The 15854-nt window shown below is 37.2% G+C and overlaps 1 protein-coding gene across 2 annotated transcripts in view; it reads left to right on the forward strand.

Moving 5' to 3' along the window:
* The first annotated feature begins 219 nt into the window (after positions 1–219).
* The window catches only part of Ascc3 (activating signal cointegrator 1 complex subunit 3), a 307593-nt gene continuing 291958 nt past the window's right edge, over positions 220–15854 (forward strand). The window contains exons 1-3 of one of the 2 annotated variants that reach the window (XM_057759249.1): positions 220–409; positions 12474–12605; positions 15495–15645. In XM_057759249.1, the coding sequence (XP_057615232.1) occupies positions 12516–12605; positions 15495–15645 (241 nt within the window). In that variant the 5' untranslated portion in view covers positions 220–409; positions 12474–12515. Of the gene's footprint in view, positions 410–438; positions 544–12473; positions 12606–15494; positions 15646–15854 lie in introns of those variants that run through there. The other variant, XM_057759259.1, reaches the window with a different exon arrangement.

Here is a 15854-nt window from a genome sequence, read left to right on the forward strand (position 1 = left end):
CTGGAGACAGAGGGAAGGAACCCGGAGCTCACCACAGGAAAAGAGCCCAGCAGCAAGCCAGCTACCGCAGGAAACGTGCAGATATCCACACCCATCCCAAACCCGCAGGCCTGCAGAAGGCCTAGGTGGGCGTGGCCGAGGGCGGCTAGGTGCTGACGTGTCGACGCTGGCGTCGCGGCCGGTGACGCGTCGCCGGCGCCCGCCCCGCCCCTCCTCGTCCCTCTGTGCCGGTCTGGGGTCTGTGGGTCTGTCCCCGCCGGGCATCCCGCGCGCCGCGCCGTGGTAGCGGGCGACCCCCGCCGGCGGCCCGCGTGGTCTGCGGAGGAGGGCGGAGCGCAGCCCTCCGCTCACTCGGGAAGGGGAAGCACACACCTCCCGGAGGCCAGGCGCGTGCGGCGACGGGGCTGAGGTGAGCTGGGCAGAGGGAGGGCGAGGGCGGCGGAGCTGGAGTGTGCGGGGGCGGTCGCGGAGCCCGGAAGAGCCTGGCCGAGCGAGCTGTCATCCCTCGGCCGCGTCCAGGCTCGCCGAAGTTTGTAGATGGAGGTAGGATTGAAAACTCCAGAGCGATTGCTCACGTGTGCTGACTCAGCGTGGCCACTAGGCGAGATTTTTCTGTTGTGTGTCTAACCTGCTTTCATTTTTCTTTCTTTTTTTCTTTTGTATGTTATAAAATTGTGGCAACATCATTTCCTTCGCCTAGATTTTGAACGGGAAATCTCTTGGGTTAGGTTTTCCCCACTACACAGAAAGTGACTAGATTGGGCTATAGAGTTGAGGGTTGTGGGTGAATTTAGTAATCGAGGAATCTAGAATGTCATTTTTAAAATAAAGAAATGGGTACTCTATTGTGGTGCTGTGTGGGTAGGTGAGGTAGTTTTTGGTGGAATGCAGTGCACTCATATATTTGTTTTCCTTTGCTTTAAAAGAAATCTAAGTTTAGCCTTACCTGAGTTTGGTATGTGTGCTATGACGGGTTCAGTTTAATTGGCAACCGTATTTTCTTTTTGCCCCTGGGTTAATATTAGATCGAATAGTCGCTATATCGTCTTCATCCTTTGTAGATTCATAAGCGAAACATTTATTTTTTAAGTTTTAGTTTTCTCAAGTTTCTAATTCGACTCTATGTCTAATACACATGTTCTATCAGGCTGTATATTTAGCTTTTCGCAATGGTTATAATACTAGTGTTTCATTAAAATGTTCATATAGATGTCAGTTAAATGTAGGTTAGTGTTGTGTGTGTGTGTGTGTCAATTAATTTTTCAAGAGTTGTTTTCTTGATCCTTGTTGAATAGTTTTCTTTTCATAGTAGGTTCATTTATTCATTCATTCATCCACTTGCTCTTCATCAAAGTCCAGGTACTGTGGGCCTGAAATGAAATGAAATTTATGCCATGGCGATGCTGAAGCGTGCATGGGCAGCCCATATATGGCGCTTCTGTTGAACTTGTCAGTATTGGGTTTCATGGTCTAAGTTGATGAGGACAACTGACCAGGTCTTTTTCTAAGACATAGAAAGTCCCTGTCATATACATAGTCATAGAACTTTGTATAGTTCACTAGCAAATACCCTTTTTAGGAGGAATCTTAATTCAACAGTTGGAAATGAATTTCTGTGTGAAAAATGTTTTCTTTTTTTTTTTTCCTCCCCAGCATTTACAATGGTTGTATTGATTTCCTATGTCTGTGCCTTGGATTATAGGAAGTGTACACACAAAACATTTCATCAGGGGCATGTATGATACATACAAAGTAAACTTACTATTTTATAACACCTTTCTTGAGAAGAGAGTTTGCATAAGCCTCTCTGGAAAATACAGTTTTCAACTTTGAGAAGGTAGCTATGTGCAATTAAAATTTTAACTTGTGAACTTGTGCAGAAAGAAATGCAGAATTCCTGAGGAGAGAATTAGGATTGGTTGAGCATCCTTAATCTGAAAACTCAAAATATGAAGTGCTCCTAAAACTTATTAAAGTTTTATGATTAATATTTTAGTATAAAGAACTTGTAAATTAAAAAAAAAACTACGCATAGAAGGTTGCCAGATCCAAAGTCTATACATCTCAGTGAATATATATATATATATATATATATGTAAAATATACTTAGAGTATGTTGAAGGCTTTATGTTGGATTTTACATTTCACTATCAAATATATTTTTTTTACTCACTTATCCACCACAAAAAATGAAAAATCCATGATAGTTAAAATGAAAAGAAAAAAGCTATATAATCTCTTTCAAGACTAAAGTATCAATTACCTACATTCATTTCCTTCTTATCACCTAATAGTAACTCTTCTCCTTTTTATATATTAACTGAACCTACGTTTGCATTTGTATACTTGCGAGTATACACACACACAGAGCTAGTAGCTGCATATGAAATAGGACATGTGTTTTTCTTTCTTTCTGAGATTATGTGACCTTACTAACAGATATTTTAAACTTGTGGTTCTCAGCCTCCTAATGCTGCTACCCACACTTGTGGTGACTTCCGTTCATAAATTTATTTTGTTGTTACATCACAACTGTAATTTTGCTACTGTTAAAAATCATAATTATCTGATATGAAGGTTATCTGATATGTATCCTCCAAAGGCGTTGTGATGCACAGGCTGAGAACCATCCATTTTCCTGAAAAATTTGTGAATTTTTGTTTTCTTTAAATCTGAGTATTCCAACACACACACACACAGCTTGCTTGTGGATGGACAATGAGGTTGGTTCTGTTTTCTGTCCAAAGTGAATAAAGAAACAGTAAATGTGGTGGTGCAAATACCTCTGTGGTAGAGTGTAGAATACTCTGGGTATATGCCCAGGAGTAAAATAACTAGGTCATAAGATAGCACTATTTTTGAGGATTCTTAAAACTGACTTCCATAATACCTGTATTAATTTGCACCCTGCCATCAGTGAATAAGTGTTTCTTTCTGCACATTTTCTCTAACATTTGTTATCAAGTTTCTTGATAGTCATTCTGACTAGGGTCAAGTGTTATCTCAAAGTTTTAATTTGCATTTTCTCGTTGGCTAAGGATTTTGAAGACTTTTAAAATAGCTATTGGCCATTTGTGTTTCTCTATTTGAAAACTATGTGTTCAGTCCATTTGCCCATTTGTTGATTTTGGCAGTTTTATTTCCTTGGTATTTAATATTTACAAGTCTTTGTAAGTTCTGGATATATCCTCTTTTCTGAAGGGTAGCTGCTAAAGACTTTCCAGTTCCATGCTGAAACTTTTTGGTATTTGGGGATTCAAAAACTGATGTGACATAAGAAGTCGAAAATTCTAGTTCATGGGCAAAGTTATTAACAATACTGAATGAAATCAGCTTCAGACTTGAGTATAAAGTATAAAAGATAAATGAATTTTCTTTAATTGTGGATCGCCATCACAAGCCTATCACATTTTACATGCAGATATTCTAAAATCCAACAGCCTCAATCTGGGAGCACTTTAATTTCAATCATTTCAGATAAGGAATTCTCAGTATATACTTAGCAACCATCAGAAAACATGCCTTTTACTCCAAGCAAGTGTTGGAGTAACTTACTTCTTGTATGTTTTGCCTAGTTCAACACCTATCAAGTAGTCTCTATGTAAAGGACCCAGCACTGCCATTTAAGAAGTTTTTTGTAAATATACTTGAGCAAGGGAGGTTGAGAAGGCTCTTAGTTTTATCTTTTTCTACTTCGTTGTGATGTTTTACAAGTTTTATTTCTGGCATCTTTAACTTATTAGATTTTAATTCATTTCATCATCATTCTGCTTAATCAAGTTTTAATTATCTTGAAAGGGTTTATTAGGAATACCCCTTGTGGTTCTTTTTTCATTTTGCTGATTAGAAAATAAAGTTACTAAGTGTTCTCTTTGGAGAGTGATTCACAGGAACACCAGCCAAAACTAACAAAGCTAGGAAGATAATGGGAACCTAACTTAATTTGCAAAGGTTCTTGGCATTCGGAAATAGACACACACACACACACACACACACACACACACACAGAGAGAGAGAGAGAGAGAGAGAGAGAGAGAGAGAGAGAGAGAGAGAGAGAGAATGAATAATGAATGTTTGTGCCATAGGAGTACCCTCTCTAGTATAAATTTTCTTCTTGCTTTTGTTAAGTTTTAGTGAATCTTTCTTCACTTGGACTCTCCAGATAGTATTATTAGGATTGTGTTTATTGTTAAAGTTTGTACTGACACGGAACATTAGGCTGGAATATGGTATGGCATGTAAATAAAACTAGTAATAAGAAAAATTAATGGTTATCAGTACGCGTTTTCATGATACGTTTTAATTTAATAATTGCTGGGCAGTGAGTATTGATATTTAAAGAAGAAAATACATATACTTCAGTACTGACTAAATACTAAGTAGCCAAACTCTGGCACAGTTTCCTCAGATGATTACAGAAATATGCTTAATGCACCTAGTTCATATTGTTACCAACTCCAATTTTTAAACCCATATCTTAAACCTTCTAATTTTCGTAATACCTGTTCTATCAAACTTGAACTTGAAAAGAAGGAAAGTAAGCTATTTTGTGATTATTGAGTAATTAGGGAAGTAACTACTAAAACTTGACATTTTCAGAGTTTTTTTGTGTCCTTTTAAATGAAGAGAATGGGTAGGAAGACACTTTTCAGTTGTTAGTAAATAGGGCTTATGAAAGTGATATGAAAAAACTCAATTTCTGTTTACAAAGAAGAAATTCATGTTTACTGTTAAGACTGCTTATGTTTTAACCTTGTCAAGTGGAACTCTGAAACTGTTAAATTCTTCTATGCTTAAATAGGAATCAATGTACCTTTTGTGTTGATTTAGGAAACAAGAATTTTTCTTGTTTTCAAGATTTCAAGAAGCAATTAGCTTCAGGTTGATATCATACAAAAATTGCAGTGTATCTCTTCCAGTTTGCTTTCCTTCCTGCCTGCCTGCTTGCCTGCCTACCCTTCTTTCCTTCCTTCTCTTTTCTCTTTCTTTCTTCCTCCTCTTCCTCCTCCTCCCTTTTTTAAATGACTGCTGTAGAGTAGTACCTTCATGACCAGTAGGAAACTAAACTTTTTTTGTCAAGATTTTTAATCATGTATATATGTATGTGCACATAAGTGTGGGTGCCTGCAGAGGCCAGAAGAGGGTGTTGGATTCCCTAAAGCAGGGTGTGATGGGTTGAATCAGAATTGCCTCCATAGGCTCTTAGAATTGCATGCTTAATCATCAGAGATTGGCACTCGTTGAGAAGGTTTGGGAGGTATGGCCTTGTTGGGGGACATGTGTCATTGTGAGTTGACTTTGAAGTTTCAAAAGCCCAAGACAGACCCAGTGTCTAGCTCTCTTTCTGTTGACAGCAGATCTGGATGTAGAACTCTGAGCTACTTCTCCAACATGTCTGCCTGTGTGTTGCCATACTCCTCACCATGATAATAGACTAAACATTTGAAACTGTAAGCAAGCCCAGTTAAATGCATTCAGTTATAAGAGTTGGTCATGGTGTCTCTTCACAGCAATAGAACACCTGGCAAGGCACTGGGGTCACTAGTAGCTGTGAGCTGCAGGTAGTCATGGTGTCTCTTCACAGCAGTAGAACACTAGCTAAGGCACTGGAGTTACCAGTAGCTGTGAGCTGCCTGATATAGGTGCTGGGAAATGAACTTGGGTGGTTTTTAACACTGAGCCACCCTTCCAGTCTGTGAACGTTCTTCAAGGTTTTTCAAAATTATTAGTACTCTCTATATCAGCTATTCTCAACCTGTGGGTTTTGACCCCTTTGAGGGGCAAATGACTCTTTTACAGAGATTGCTCAAGACCATCAGAAACCACAGATTACATTACCATACCATTCTTAACAGTAGCAAAATTACAGTCATGAAGTAGCAACAAGAATAATTCGATTATTGGAGTCACCACAACACTAGGAACTGTAGTGAAAAGGGTTGTGGCATTAGTAAGATTGAGAACCATTGCTCTATATTTTGGGGATTTGACTGGTAGTGATAATAATAATCATCTTCAGACAGGTTAATGATATATATATATATATGTATATGTATATATATACCATTCAGTAAGTATGTCTTGAGTTTCTCTGTATAAGCCAACAAACTATACAAGGTAGTGTGTAACAGAGACATACTACTCATACACTCTGGGATTAAATGTGCATTCTGGGACTGATAGTAATTGATTTGTGGCAAGATCTCTTTACTGGTTGAGTTTGGCCTTCATATTACAAAAAGATGAGTGAGTGTATTAGGATGGTAAAAGGTGGTTCAATTTAATGCCTTTTAAGAGATATTGTGCACATACAGTATTAAAAGCTGAACTTTGGAAGAACACTGGTGAAATACTTCAGTGGGCATTTTACTACATGTTTTTATACTATTTTATACAACTGACTGTAACCTCTATCTTAGACCACTCTCTTTCCTTTGTTTTGGTGACACTTTGTTTTGGTATACACTCCTTTGCTTCTGGACTTTATGGCCTCCTGCTGTTAAAAAATTCTTCATTGATTTTTTTCTCCTACTTAATTCTTGCAAGTTTGTTCTTCACTTTCTGTTGTCTTTTACTGCACTCATATTAATTTGTAGATGATTTTTAAATTTATTCCTATGGTTTTGCTGGTGATTCTCATATCTTTGTTTCTTTTTTTTTTATGGTTTCTCTGTGGTATTATTTTTTTTTCCCAGTACTACATTTTATTTATTTATTTATTTTTTTTATTAATTAATTTATTTAATTATTAAAGATTTCTGCCTCTTCCCCGCCACCACCTCCCATTCCCTCCCCCTCCCCCAATCAAGTCTTCCTTCCTCCTCAGCCCAAAGAGCAAGCAGGTTTCTCTGCCCTGTGGGAGGTCCAAGGACCACCCACCTCCATCCAGGTCTATTAAGGTGAGCATCCAAACTACCTGGGCTCCCACAAAGCCATTACGTGCAATAGGATCAAGAACCCATTGCCATTGTTCTTCAGTTCTCAGTAGTCCTCATTGTCCATTATGTTCAGCGAGACTGGTTTTGTCCCATGCTTTTTCAGACCCCGGCCAGCTGGCCTTGGTGAGTTCCCGATAGAACATCCCCATTGCCTCAGTGTGTGGGTGCACCCCTCGCAGTCCTGAGTTCCTTGCTCGTGCTCACTCTCCTTCTGCTCCTCCTTTGGCTCGTGAGACTTCAGTCCAGTGCTCCAATGTTGGTCTCTGTCTCTGTCTTCTTTCATCGCCTGATGAAGGTTAATATTCAGGGGGATGCTTATATGTTTTTCTTTGGGTTCACCTTCTTATTTAGCTTCTCTAGAATCACGAATTATAGTCTCAATGTCCTTTATTTATGGCTAGAAACCAAATATGAGTGAGTACATCCCATGTTCCTCTTTTTGGGTCTGGCTTACCTCACTCAGGATAGTGTTTTCTATTTCCGTCCATTTGTATGCAAAATTCAAGAAGTCAATGTTTTTTACTGCGAGTAGTACTCTAATATGTATATATTCCATACTTTCTTCATCCATTCTTCCATTGAAGGACATCTAGGTTGTTTCCAGGTTCTGGCTATTACAAACAATGCTGCTATGAACATAGTTGAGCATATACTTTTGTTGTATGTTTGGGCATCTCTTGGGTATATTCCCAATAGTGGTATTGCTGGGTCGAGAGGTAGGTTGAACCCGACTTTCCTGAGAAACCGCCACACTGCTTTCCAAAGTGGTTGCACAAGTTTGCATTCCCACCAGCAATGGATGAGAGTGCCCCTTTCTCCACAACCTCTCTAGCAGAGGCTATCATTGGTGTTTTTGATTTTAGCCATTCTGACCGGTGTAAGATGGTATCTTAATGTTGTCTTGATTTGCATTTCCCTGATTGCTAAGGAGGTTGAGCACGATCTTAAGTGTCTTTTGAACTTCTTCTGTTGAAAAGTCTCTGTTCAGCTCAGTGCCCCATTTTATAATTGGATTGATTAACCTTTTACGGTCTAATTTCTTGAGTTCTTTGTATATTTTGGATATCAGACCTTTGTCAGTTGCGGGGTTGGTGAAGATCTTCTCCCAGTCAGTGGGTTGCCTTTCTGTCTTAGTGACAGTGTCCTTTGCTTTACAGAAGCTTCTCAGTCTCAGGAGGTCCCATTTATTCAATGATGTCCTTAGTGTTTGTGCTGCTGGGGTTATACGTAGGAAGTGTTCTCCTGTGCTCTCTCATATCTTTCTTAAAACAAGGCTCATCTCCTGAGTTCTATGTCTGAGTAGTCTTCCTGCTCTCTCTACCTGAATGTCCCAGCTGTGCTGTCTAGCTCTGTCCTCTTGACACTAGTTAGATGATCCATCTCAGCTGAGAAGACTGGCCTGTAGACAGACCTGTGGGGCATCTCTTGATTAGTGGTTCTGTCCATCTGTCCAACAGACAGTTTTGAGTTGTATAAAAGAGCAGGATGAGCAAGCCGGTAAGCAGTATTCCTTTGTGGTTCTGCTTCAATTTCTGCCTCTAGGTTCCTGCCTTGATTTCCTACCCTGATTTCTGTTTGTAAACTAAGCTGTAAGATGACACAATAAACCTGCTCCTTCCCAAGTTGCTTTTGGTCGTGGTTTTTATCATACCTGTTCCTCCCTGGTTAGTTTTTGATTATGTTTGTAAATCACAGAAATAGCAAACTAGGACAACATTTCAAGAGAGAAAGACAAAATAATCACTTGGCCTTATCCCTATGAAGTTCTTATCTTCCTGTTTTCTTAAGTGTATAGGTTGGTCACCTGTTTGTTTATCCCCTCCACTACAAATGCAGTTAATTAGTAAGCCAAGTAGATTTGACTTCCATAATTGCTTGGATTTATTTACCTTTCTCTAAATCACTGTCATTATCTCATTTCAGGAACAATCAGCTTATCTTTTATTTATAAATTCTGCAAAGAATTCCTAATCTTTCTACTTCCAGTTTGCCTTGGTTCGGTCCTTTCCTTTCACTGTAGTCTTAATGATCCTAATTAAATACAGTTCAAGTAAAACTTCTTTTTTGAAATTTTTGTATTCTTCTATATAGTTCAAGTAAAACCTCTTTTTTGAGATTTTTCTATTCTTCTTCCTCTTCCTTTTTTTCTTCTTCCTTCTTACTCCTTTTATTCTTCCTCCTTTTTTAAAAAAGCTGTTATAGTTTCTAAATTTAACCAGGTTAGTGTCTTTTCAAGAGATTTTACTCTGTCAGATGCCATTGTTTGTTGTACAGTTTCTGACTGCTGTGCTCCTTGAATGTAGCATATCCTCATCATGCAGCTAATGCATGTTTCCCTCCTTACCTGAGTCACTCTTCACATTTGAAGTTCCATCGTGACCCCCTTTCATGTTATTCTAAACACACCACTCTGAGATCTAGTCATGTTCTTTATTGCTGCTTTTTATATCAACTTTTATATCTATTTATTTTGCTTTGAGTTAGGTTGTCTAGTTGGCTTTTTTCCCCTTTAGGCTGTGATTCACTATTGTGCACACTAGATTGATTTTGCTCATACCATGGTCCATACGTACTATGGTATTCAAAATGTAGTAGTAGTGTCATGACAGAATGTCAAATAAGTAAATGATAAAAACAGAATTCCATGTGACTGAGCTGTACTGTACCATACCTTATTAGATATCTCGTAGGATATTCTTGTTTTTTTTTTTATATTTATTGCTGCTCTAGTCACAACAGCAAGAAAATGGTATATGCTTAAATGTTCATCAGCAGCTGAATGGATAATGGAAATGTGGTATACATACACAGTGAAATGTTTGTTATGGATTAAAAGTGCTGCAGGATCCCCAGCGCCAGTAGGCAGCAGAAATGCTGTAGGTCCCCAAGCAGTGGTAGCCAGCTATGTGGCGTCAGGCAGTGGGCCCTGAGAGCAGCCAGTCCCAGGCAGAGACGGCTACTGGTCCCTGAGCAGTGGCTGATCCCAGTCTGGGAGACACGTGGAGGGCAGGCAAAAGACAGAGACATGGATAGGCACGCCATGCAGAGTGAGGTTGGGTATTTATTTGGGGGGTTGTGGAGGGGGAAGGGAGAAGGGGAGAAGAGCAGAGAGAGAGAGAGGAGAGAGACAGAAGAGAGAGACAGAAGCAGGGGAAGGGGAGAAGTGGGGAGAGAGGCATAAGTGAAGCTGCCTCTCCGAGAGGAAGACAGAAAAGAGAGAGAGCTCAGGCTGGAAGCTGAAGATCAGCCTGCCTCAGCGGATGGGGGAGGGAGTGGGCATTTGATAGAGGAAATGCTGTAACCTGCCCAGCATAGGCTGGCATGTAACTGATAGAACATAAAGGAGAAAGTTTGAGAAATACGGCATAAAAGTCCTCATCCTTCTACAGCATTAGCTATCTTTTAAAAGATTTTTTTTTTACATTTTATTTAGTGTGCATGTGTGTGTTTGTAATATATGTGGCAGTCAGAACAGTAGGGGGCAGTTGGTTTTCTCTACCATGTGATAGGTCTCAGGGATCCAGTTCAGGCCACATACCTTAGCTGGCATGCCTGCCACTGAACTGTCTTGTCAGCCTGCCGTTTAGTTTCTAATATTCATCACAGGTCTGGCCTTCTTCCTCCTTGCAAGTTTATTCATTTTTTTTCTTTTTATACATTTTTCTCTGCTCTCCTCCCTGCCTCTGCCCTCTCCCATGGTACTCATGCTCCCAATATACTCAGGAGATCTTGTCATTTTCTACTTCCCATGTAGATTAGATCCATGTATGTCTCTCTAAGGGTCCTCATTGTTGTCTAGGTTCTCTGGGATTGTGATTTGTAGACTGGTTTTCCTTGATTTATGTTTAAAAACCTCTTATGTGTTAGTACATAGAATTGTCTTTCTGGGTCTGGGTTATCTTATTCAATATGATGTTTTCTGCTCCATCGATTACAAAGATATTAACTCTTAGTAAACTGCTTCTGCTTCTATTGTTATCCCTGTGTCCCTGTCTAAGCTTTTGTTCTGTTGCCCAAGAGCCTGGAAATCGTGCTGGTGCACAAGAATTTGTTTTCCATCCGTGTTAATTTTATCACAAGTGCTCACCTATCTGTATGCCCACTGAGTAGCTGGGACTTGAAGTCCTCTAGTAGGAGAATTTGCTTACAAGTTGAGTCATTTTACTTTCTCCATTGTAAGGGGTAAGGTACAGTTCTTTAGCTATTCTAGAAAGTTCTCACTCATCTTTATGCTCTCTCCTATGTTTTTAATGTCTTGCATTTTGTTTCTTATTTAATTACATGTTGTTAAGAGAATGACTTCTATAAGAGGTCCACAAACTAACTTGGTCACATTGAGCTCCAGGGTAGATTTGATACTTCTAAACATTGTTAATATATTATTATCTTGTTGTATGAGGCTGCTTGTTCATTTCCTGGCCACCCAGACTCCCGGAATAATCATATAGAATCTATATTAATTAAATCACTGCTTGGCCTATTAGCTCTAGCTTCTTATGGGCTAGCTCTTACATCTTAATTTAACTCATTTCCATTATTTTATATTTTACCATGAGGCTTGTGGCCTACTGGCAAGTTTCCACCTGGCAGCTTGCAAATTTCTTTTTTGGTGGCTACATGGCATCTTGTGTGACTCGGCCTTGTTTCTCCCAGCATTCTAGTGTCCCATGCACGCCCCTCCCCCCACCTCTATTCTGCCCTGCACAGGCCTAAGATAGTTCTTAATTAACCAGTGGTATACACAGCATATAGAGGGGAATCCCACATCATTTCCTGATTTATGTAATACCATTTGAAATTTGTTGAGACTTTATACTGTTGTATACAACATACTGTCTTAAAACTGTTTCATGATCAACAAGATGGATGACTCAGCAGGTAAAGGCTACTAAGCCTGATAATCCTGGGATCAAATAAGGTAGGAGAGAACCGCCTCCCACAGTTGCCCTTTGATCTCCCTGTACCATGGTACACACACACACACACACACACACACACACAGAGGTGTGCATATACACAGTGTGTGCAATGTAATTAAAAATTTCAAATGTACATAATGTATATTCTTAATCATAAAGTATATGTTTCTGTGTGTATCTTTATTGAATTTTAATAGAGGTAGGGTTTGGGTATGGCATGTGAATTGGGCCATCAGTCATTGATGTCTTTGTACTGCACATTGATGCTGGACTTTCCATTTCTTTCTGGAGGTCTGTTTTAATTTTTAATTTTTAAAGCCATGCATATGAACTAAGAACTTTTTATATATGTTGTCTTTTATTGTTGTTTAGAATCTTTGCTTTAAGTCCCTTTTACCTTTTGCTCTAAAGTCTGTTTTGACTGATATGCTAGAATTGTTATAGTTTCTAGCACATCTGCTTATTTTTTTTCTGGGAGATTTTATTCTATACTTAAGAAACTAACATTGGTCGCAAGTGCTTTCGTGTTTTTTATTTTTCTCGTATAGGTCAGTTTGTTGAGTTTGATTATCTGTGTCATTTCTAAACAGATAAATATCATTGTGTTTTGTTTCAGTTTTGAGTTTCTTATTTCTATGGATCACTGATTGAGTAAAAGATGACTTTACCTCGGCTCACAGGAGCTTTGCGCTCCTTTTCAAATGTCACCAAGCAAGATAATTATAATGAAGAAGTAGCTGACTTAAAGGTAAATGTTTTTAGGTGAAAACCATTAAAAACAAAGAGTATGGGGGAGTATTTGACATTTCAGTTTTTAGTTGTATGTGCTTAAAATGAACATTTTATCTTGTTTCTGTCCTGAGAAGGAGATTGAGTATACTGTTGTATTATTGAAGTATACTTATGTTAAGCACCTCTGACTGTTATCAAAGGGAATAATCAAATACAGGCCTTCATGTTTTCTATTAATTTTGTGATTTGGTTTACATTTATTTTGAATCAGCTGGGCATGTTTTTAGGTCTTCTGTTAAATTTCTTTACACATGAACCTTAACATAGGAATATAATATTAATTTCAGGTTTTATAGTTGGTATCATAGTTGACTTGTCCATATAATTGGTAAGAGTACATTCAATGCTTAAAGAAGTTAGTTGTAAGGCCTTATTATGGCAAAAACTTTAGAAATAAATGGTAATAATAAAAATGTATGGAACTCCAGATTCTTTTAACAGTAATGTAGCTAACTGAAAATGACTGATGTGGACAAATTCCTTACATGACTGAGCTTTATAGTACTTAGCACTAAGTTTATGTTCACTATAAACATAGCTTCTATTTGGACAATGTGGTTAGCACTTTGGAGTTATATGGAAAGAACGCCAGTCACTTTTCATATTAGTTGGATGACTGCAATTTCTGAGCAACAAATTAGGGCATGTGGTTTCACAGAGAATTTCTTCTAAAAGTAAACTTACTTATGTAGGTAAGTTTTATAAAATAAGTGAATGTAATTATAAATACGTTATGAAAAGTAAGTTATACTAAGACGTATTGTAAATTCTATGTAAAATATTTGCAAGTGAGACTTAGAAAAGTTCTTAATCTATGATACATTAATTTATATAGAATAATATAATACATTATAGGTTTGGTGGCTCTGCCAACACAAATTTTGTATTCTGTAGAGCGGGAGTTTAAAATTCAGAATCAAGGCAAAGATTCTTTTCCCTGGAAACTCGTCTGTGAATTGTAGATAACAGCCTTCGTACTGTATCTCCTAGGATTTTTCCTCTGTAGAAGCTTATCCCTGGCATTCTTGAGTGTCCATAGTTTGTTTTTCTGTAATTAAACCAATCAGATGGGACTATGACCTAATATTAATGGCTTGCTGAGGTATTGGAGGTTAGGATTTCAATATGAATTCTGAGAAGCAGTTTAGCTCATAATATATAGATTTTGACTAGTTTGCAAATGTAAGGAGTTTACTTATTTTAATCTTTAAATTATAGTATTTCTTTCTGAATATGATTATATTGTATACTGTTTTAAAAGGTAAATGAGCAAAAGCTGTCATACATATATATTTCATATTAAGAGTGAAATTTATGGAGTCTTAAATCTGTAAATGATACACTGACTTTTAGCAGAGAAGTTAAATGTTTGGCATCATAATCAAGGATTATAGTCCTCATGATATAGAATATAGAAGGCAGTTTATGAAGACCTTAATGTTCTTCTTTAAAAGGAATTTTTTTTTTTTTTTTTAATTTTTGGCTTTTCAATTGACTGTATTGTGGAGTGGTAACATAATTTCCTGGTAGGCTGAAACTTCATTGATACAGTCTTTATACAGTGTTACAGTTAACTTCTTCACCTAAAGATTCACTCAGAAAGTAAAGATTATTTATTACCAGTCTTTTGGTAGACTTCCCTCTAATGATGCAGAATTGTGTCAGACCAGGAAACAGTCTTCATAATGATTCTTAAATTTCTCACAGTAATAAATATAAAAATTATAATACATATTCTTAATGAATATTAATATACTTTGTTTTCTGTTTTTAACCTTTCTATGGCCTTGCAAATTATGCTGAAATAGTGATAATACAAAAGATTTTTGCAGTTTAAAAACATAAAGATTACATACCTTTCCCCCATGTCATGTTATTTAATATTGCAGTATTTTAAATACTTTTGCTATCTGAGGATGGAAAATAACATATTCAGTAAATTTTGTTTTAATGTGCCTTTTTAATCGCAGGTAGTGTTCCCCATATACAAAAGTAGAGATGAAAGTTAAATGAATCATTATAACTATGACCTTATTATAACAGCTAAAGTCATTTTATGGCCAGTCTATATCAAATATACATTTTCCTATTCTCTTCTTAACTCAAATTGTCCAACCTCACTTGAGATTTTAAAATTGAAGCAATAAAGTAATGAATAATGAGCATCGTCAGTGCAAGCAGGAGTAAAGTTACAGTTCTTTGCTTGACTCACCAGTTCTTTATTTTGTTAGATTGCTTCATGACTTTTATCTATGGATCAAAGGCAGGGATCTGACATGAAACTTTTATTGCATTCTGTAATCAATTCTTGAGAAGGAAAAGATTTATGGTTTCAAGAAAAGAGTGTATATAGAAAATAATCTATATCTAACCTTTAGTTCCCGGGTCATGCTTTGGAAAACAGTACTGTTTAAATGTGTTGAACTGACTAAGAAGGGGACTCTGATAGTCTTCAAATGCCTTTTGTCAAAACATATTTTTTTTTAAAACATATTTTTATAGTCATTATAAACTGTATTAATACAAACAGAAAAGGAAAGGAATATAGCGGGATGTTTTCATGTCAGCTTAGGAATATTGAATTTCCTACTTTGGTATATGAATGATCTTGTTTTATAATTAAAATAGTAAACATTTATTTTAAAACATTTTTTCCTTGCACAGCTCAATTTGTGACCTCTTAAATTAAATTCCTTTTGAGAATAATTGATTTATATTTGAGTAAGTAAACTTTGAATTCTGGGTAGTGCAAAATAGCTATTATGTAATGCAAATTATACATGATAAATAAATGGATTGGAGAAAAACTTTAACTAGAATATTTTTATGTTATACTCTTTTTCAGCTGAAGCGATCCAAACTTCATGAACAAGTTTTAGATTTGGGCCTCACATGGAAGAAGATAGTCAAATTTTTGAATGAAAAACTAGAGAAGAATAAAATGCAAAGTATAAATGAAGACTTAAAAGATATACTGCAAGCTGCAAAACAAATCGGTATAGTCCTTAACAAAACCAATATGGTTCTAAAATAGATTCCTTATAAGTTATATTTTGCCATATACCTTAGTAATATATGATAAAAATTGATAGTTTCCCACTAGATATTCCCGGTTGCATATAGGACAGTCTTATCTATTAATGAATGTAGGACAGTGTGGCGGGTGTAGAAGTACACAACCAATTGTATATAATTAATTGCTCTA

This window comes from Chionomys nivalis, chromosome 2, assembly GCF_950005125.1.
Source record: "Chionomys nivalis chromosome 2, mChiNiv1.1, whole genome shotgun sequence".
Classification (NCBI taxonomy): Eukaryota; Metazoa; Chordata; class Mammalia; order Rodentia; family Cricetidae; genus Chionomys; species Chionomys nivalis.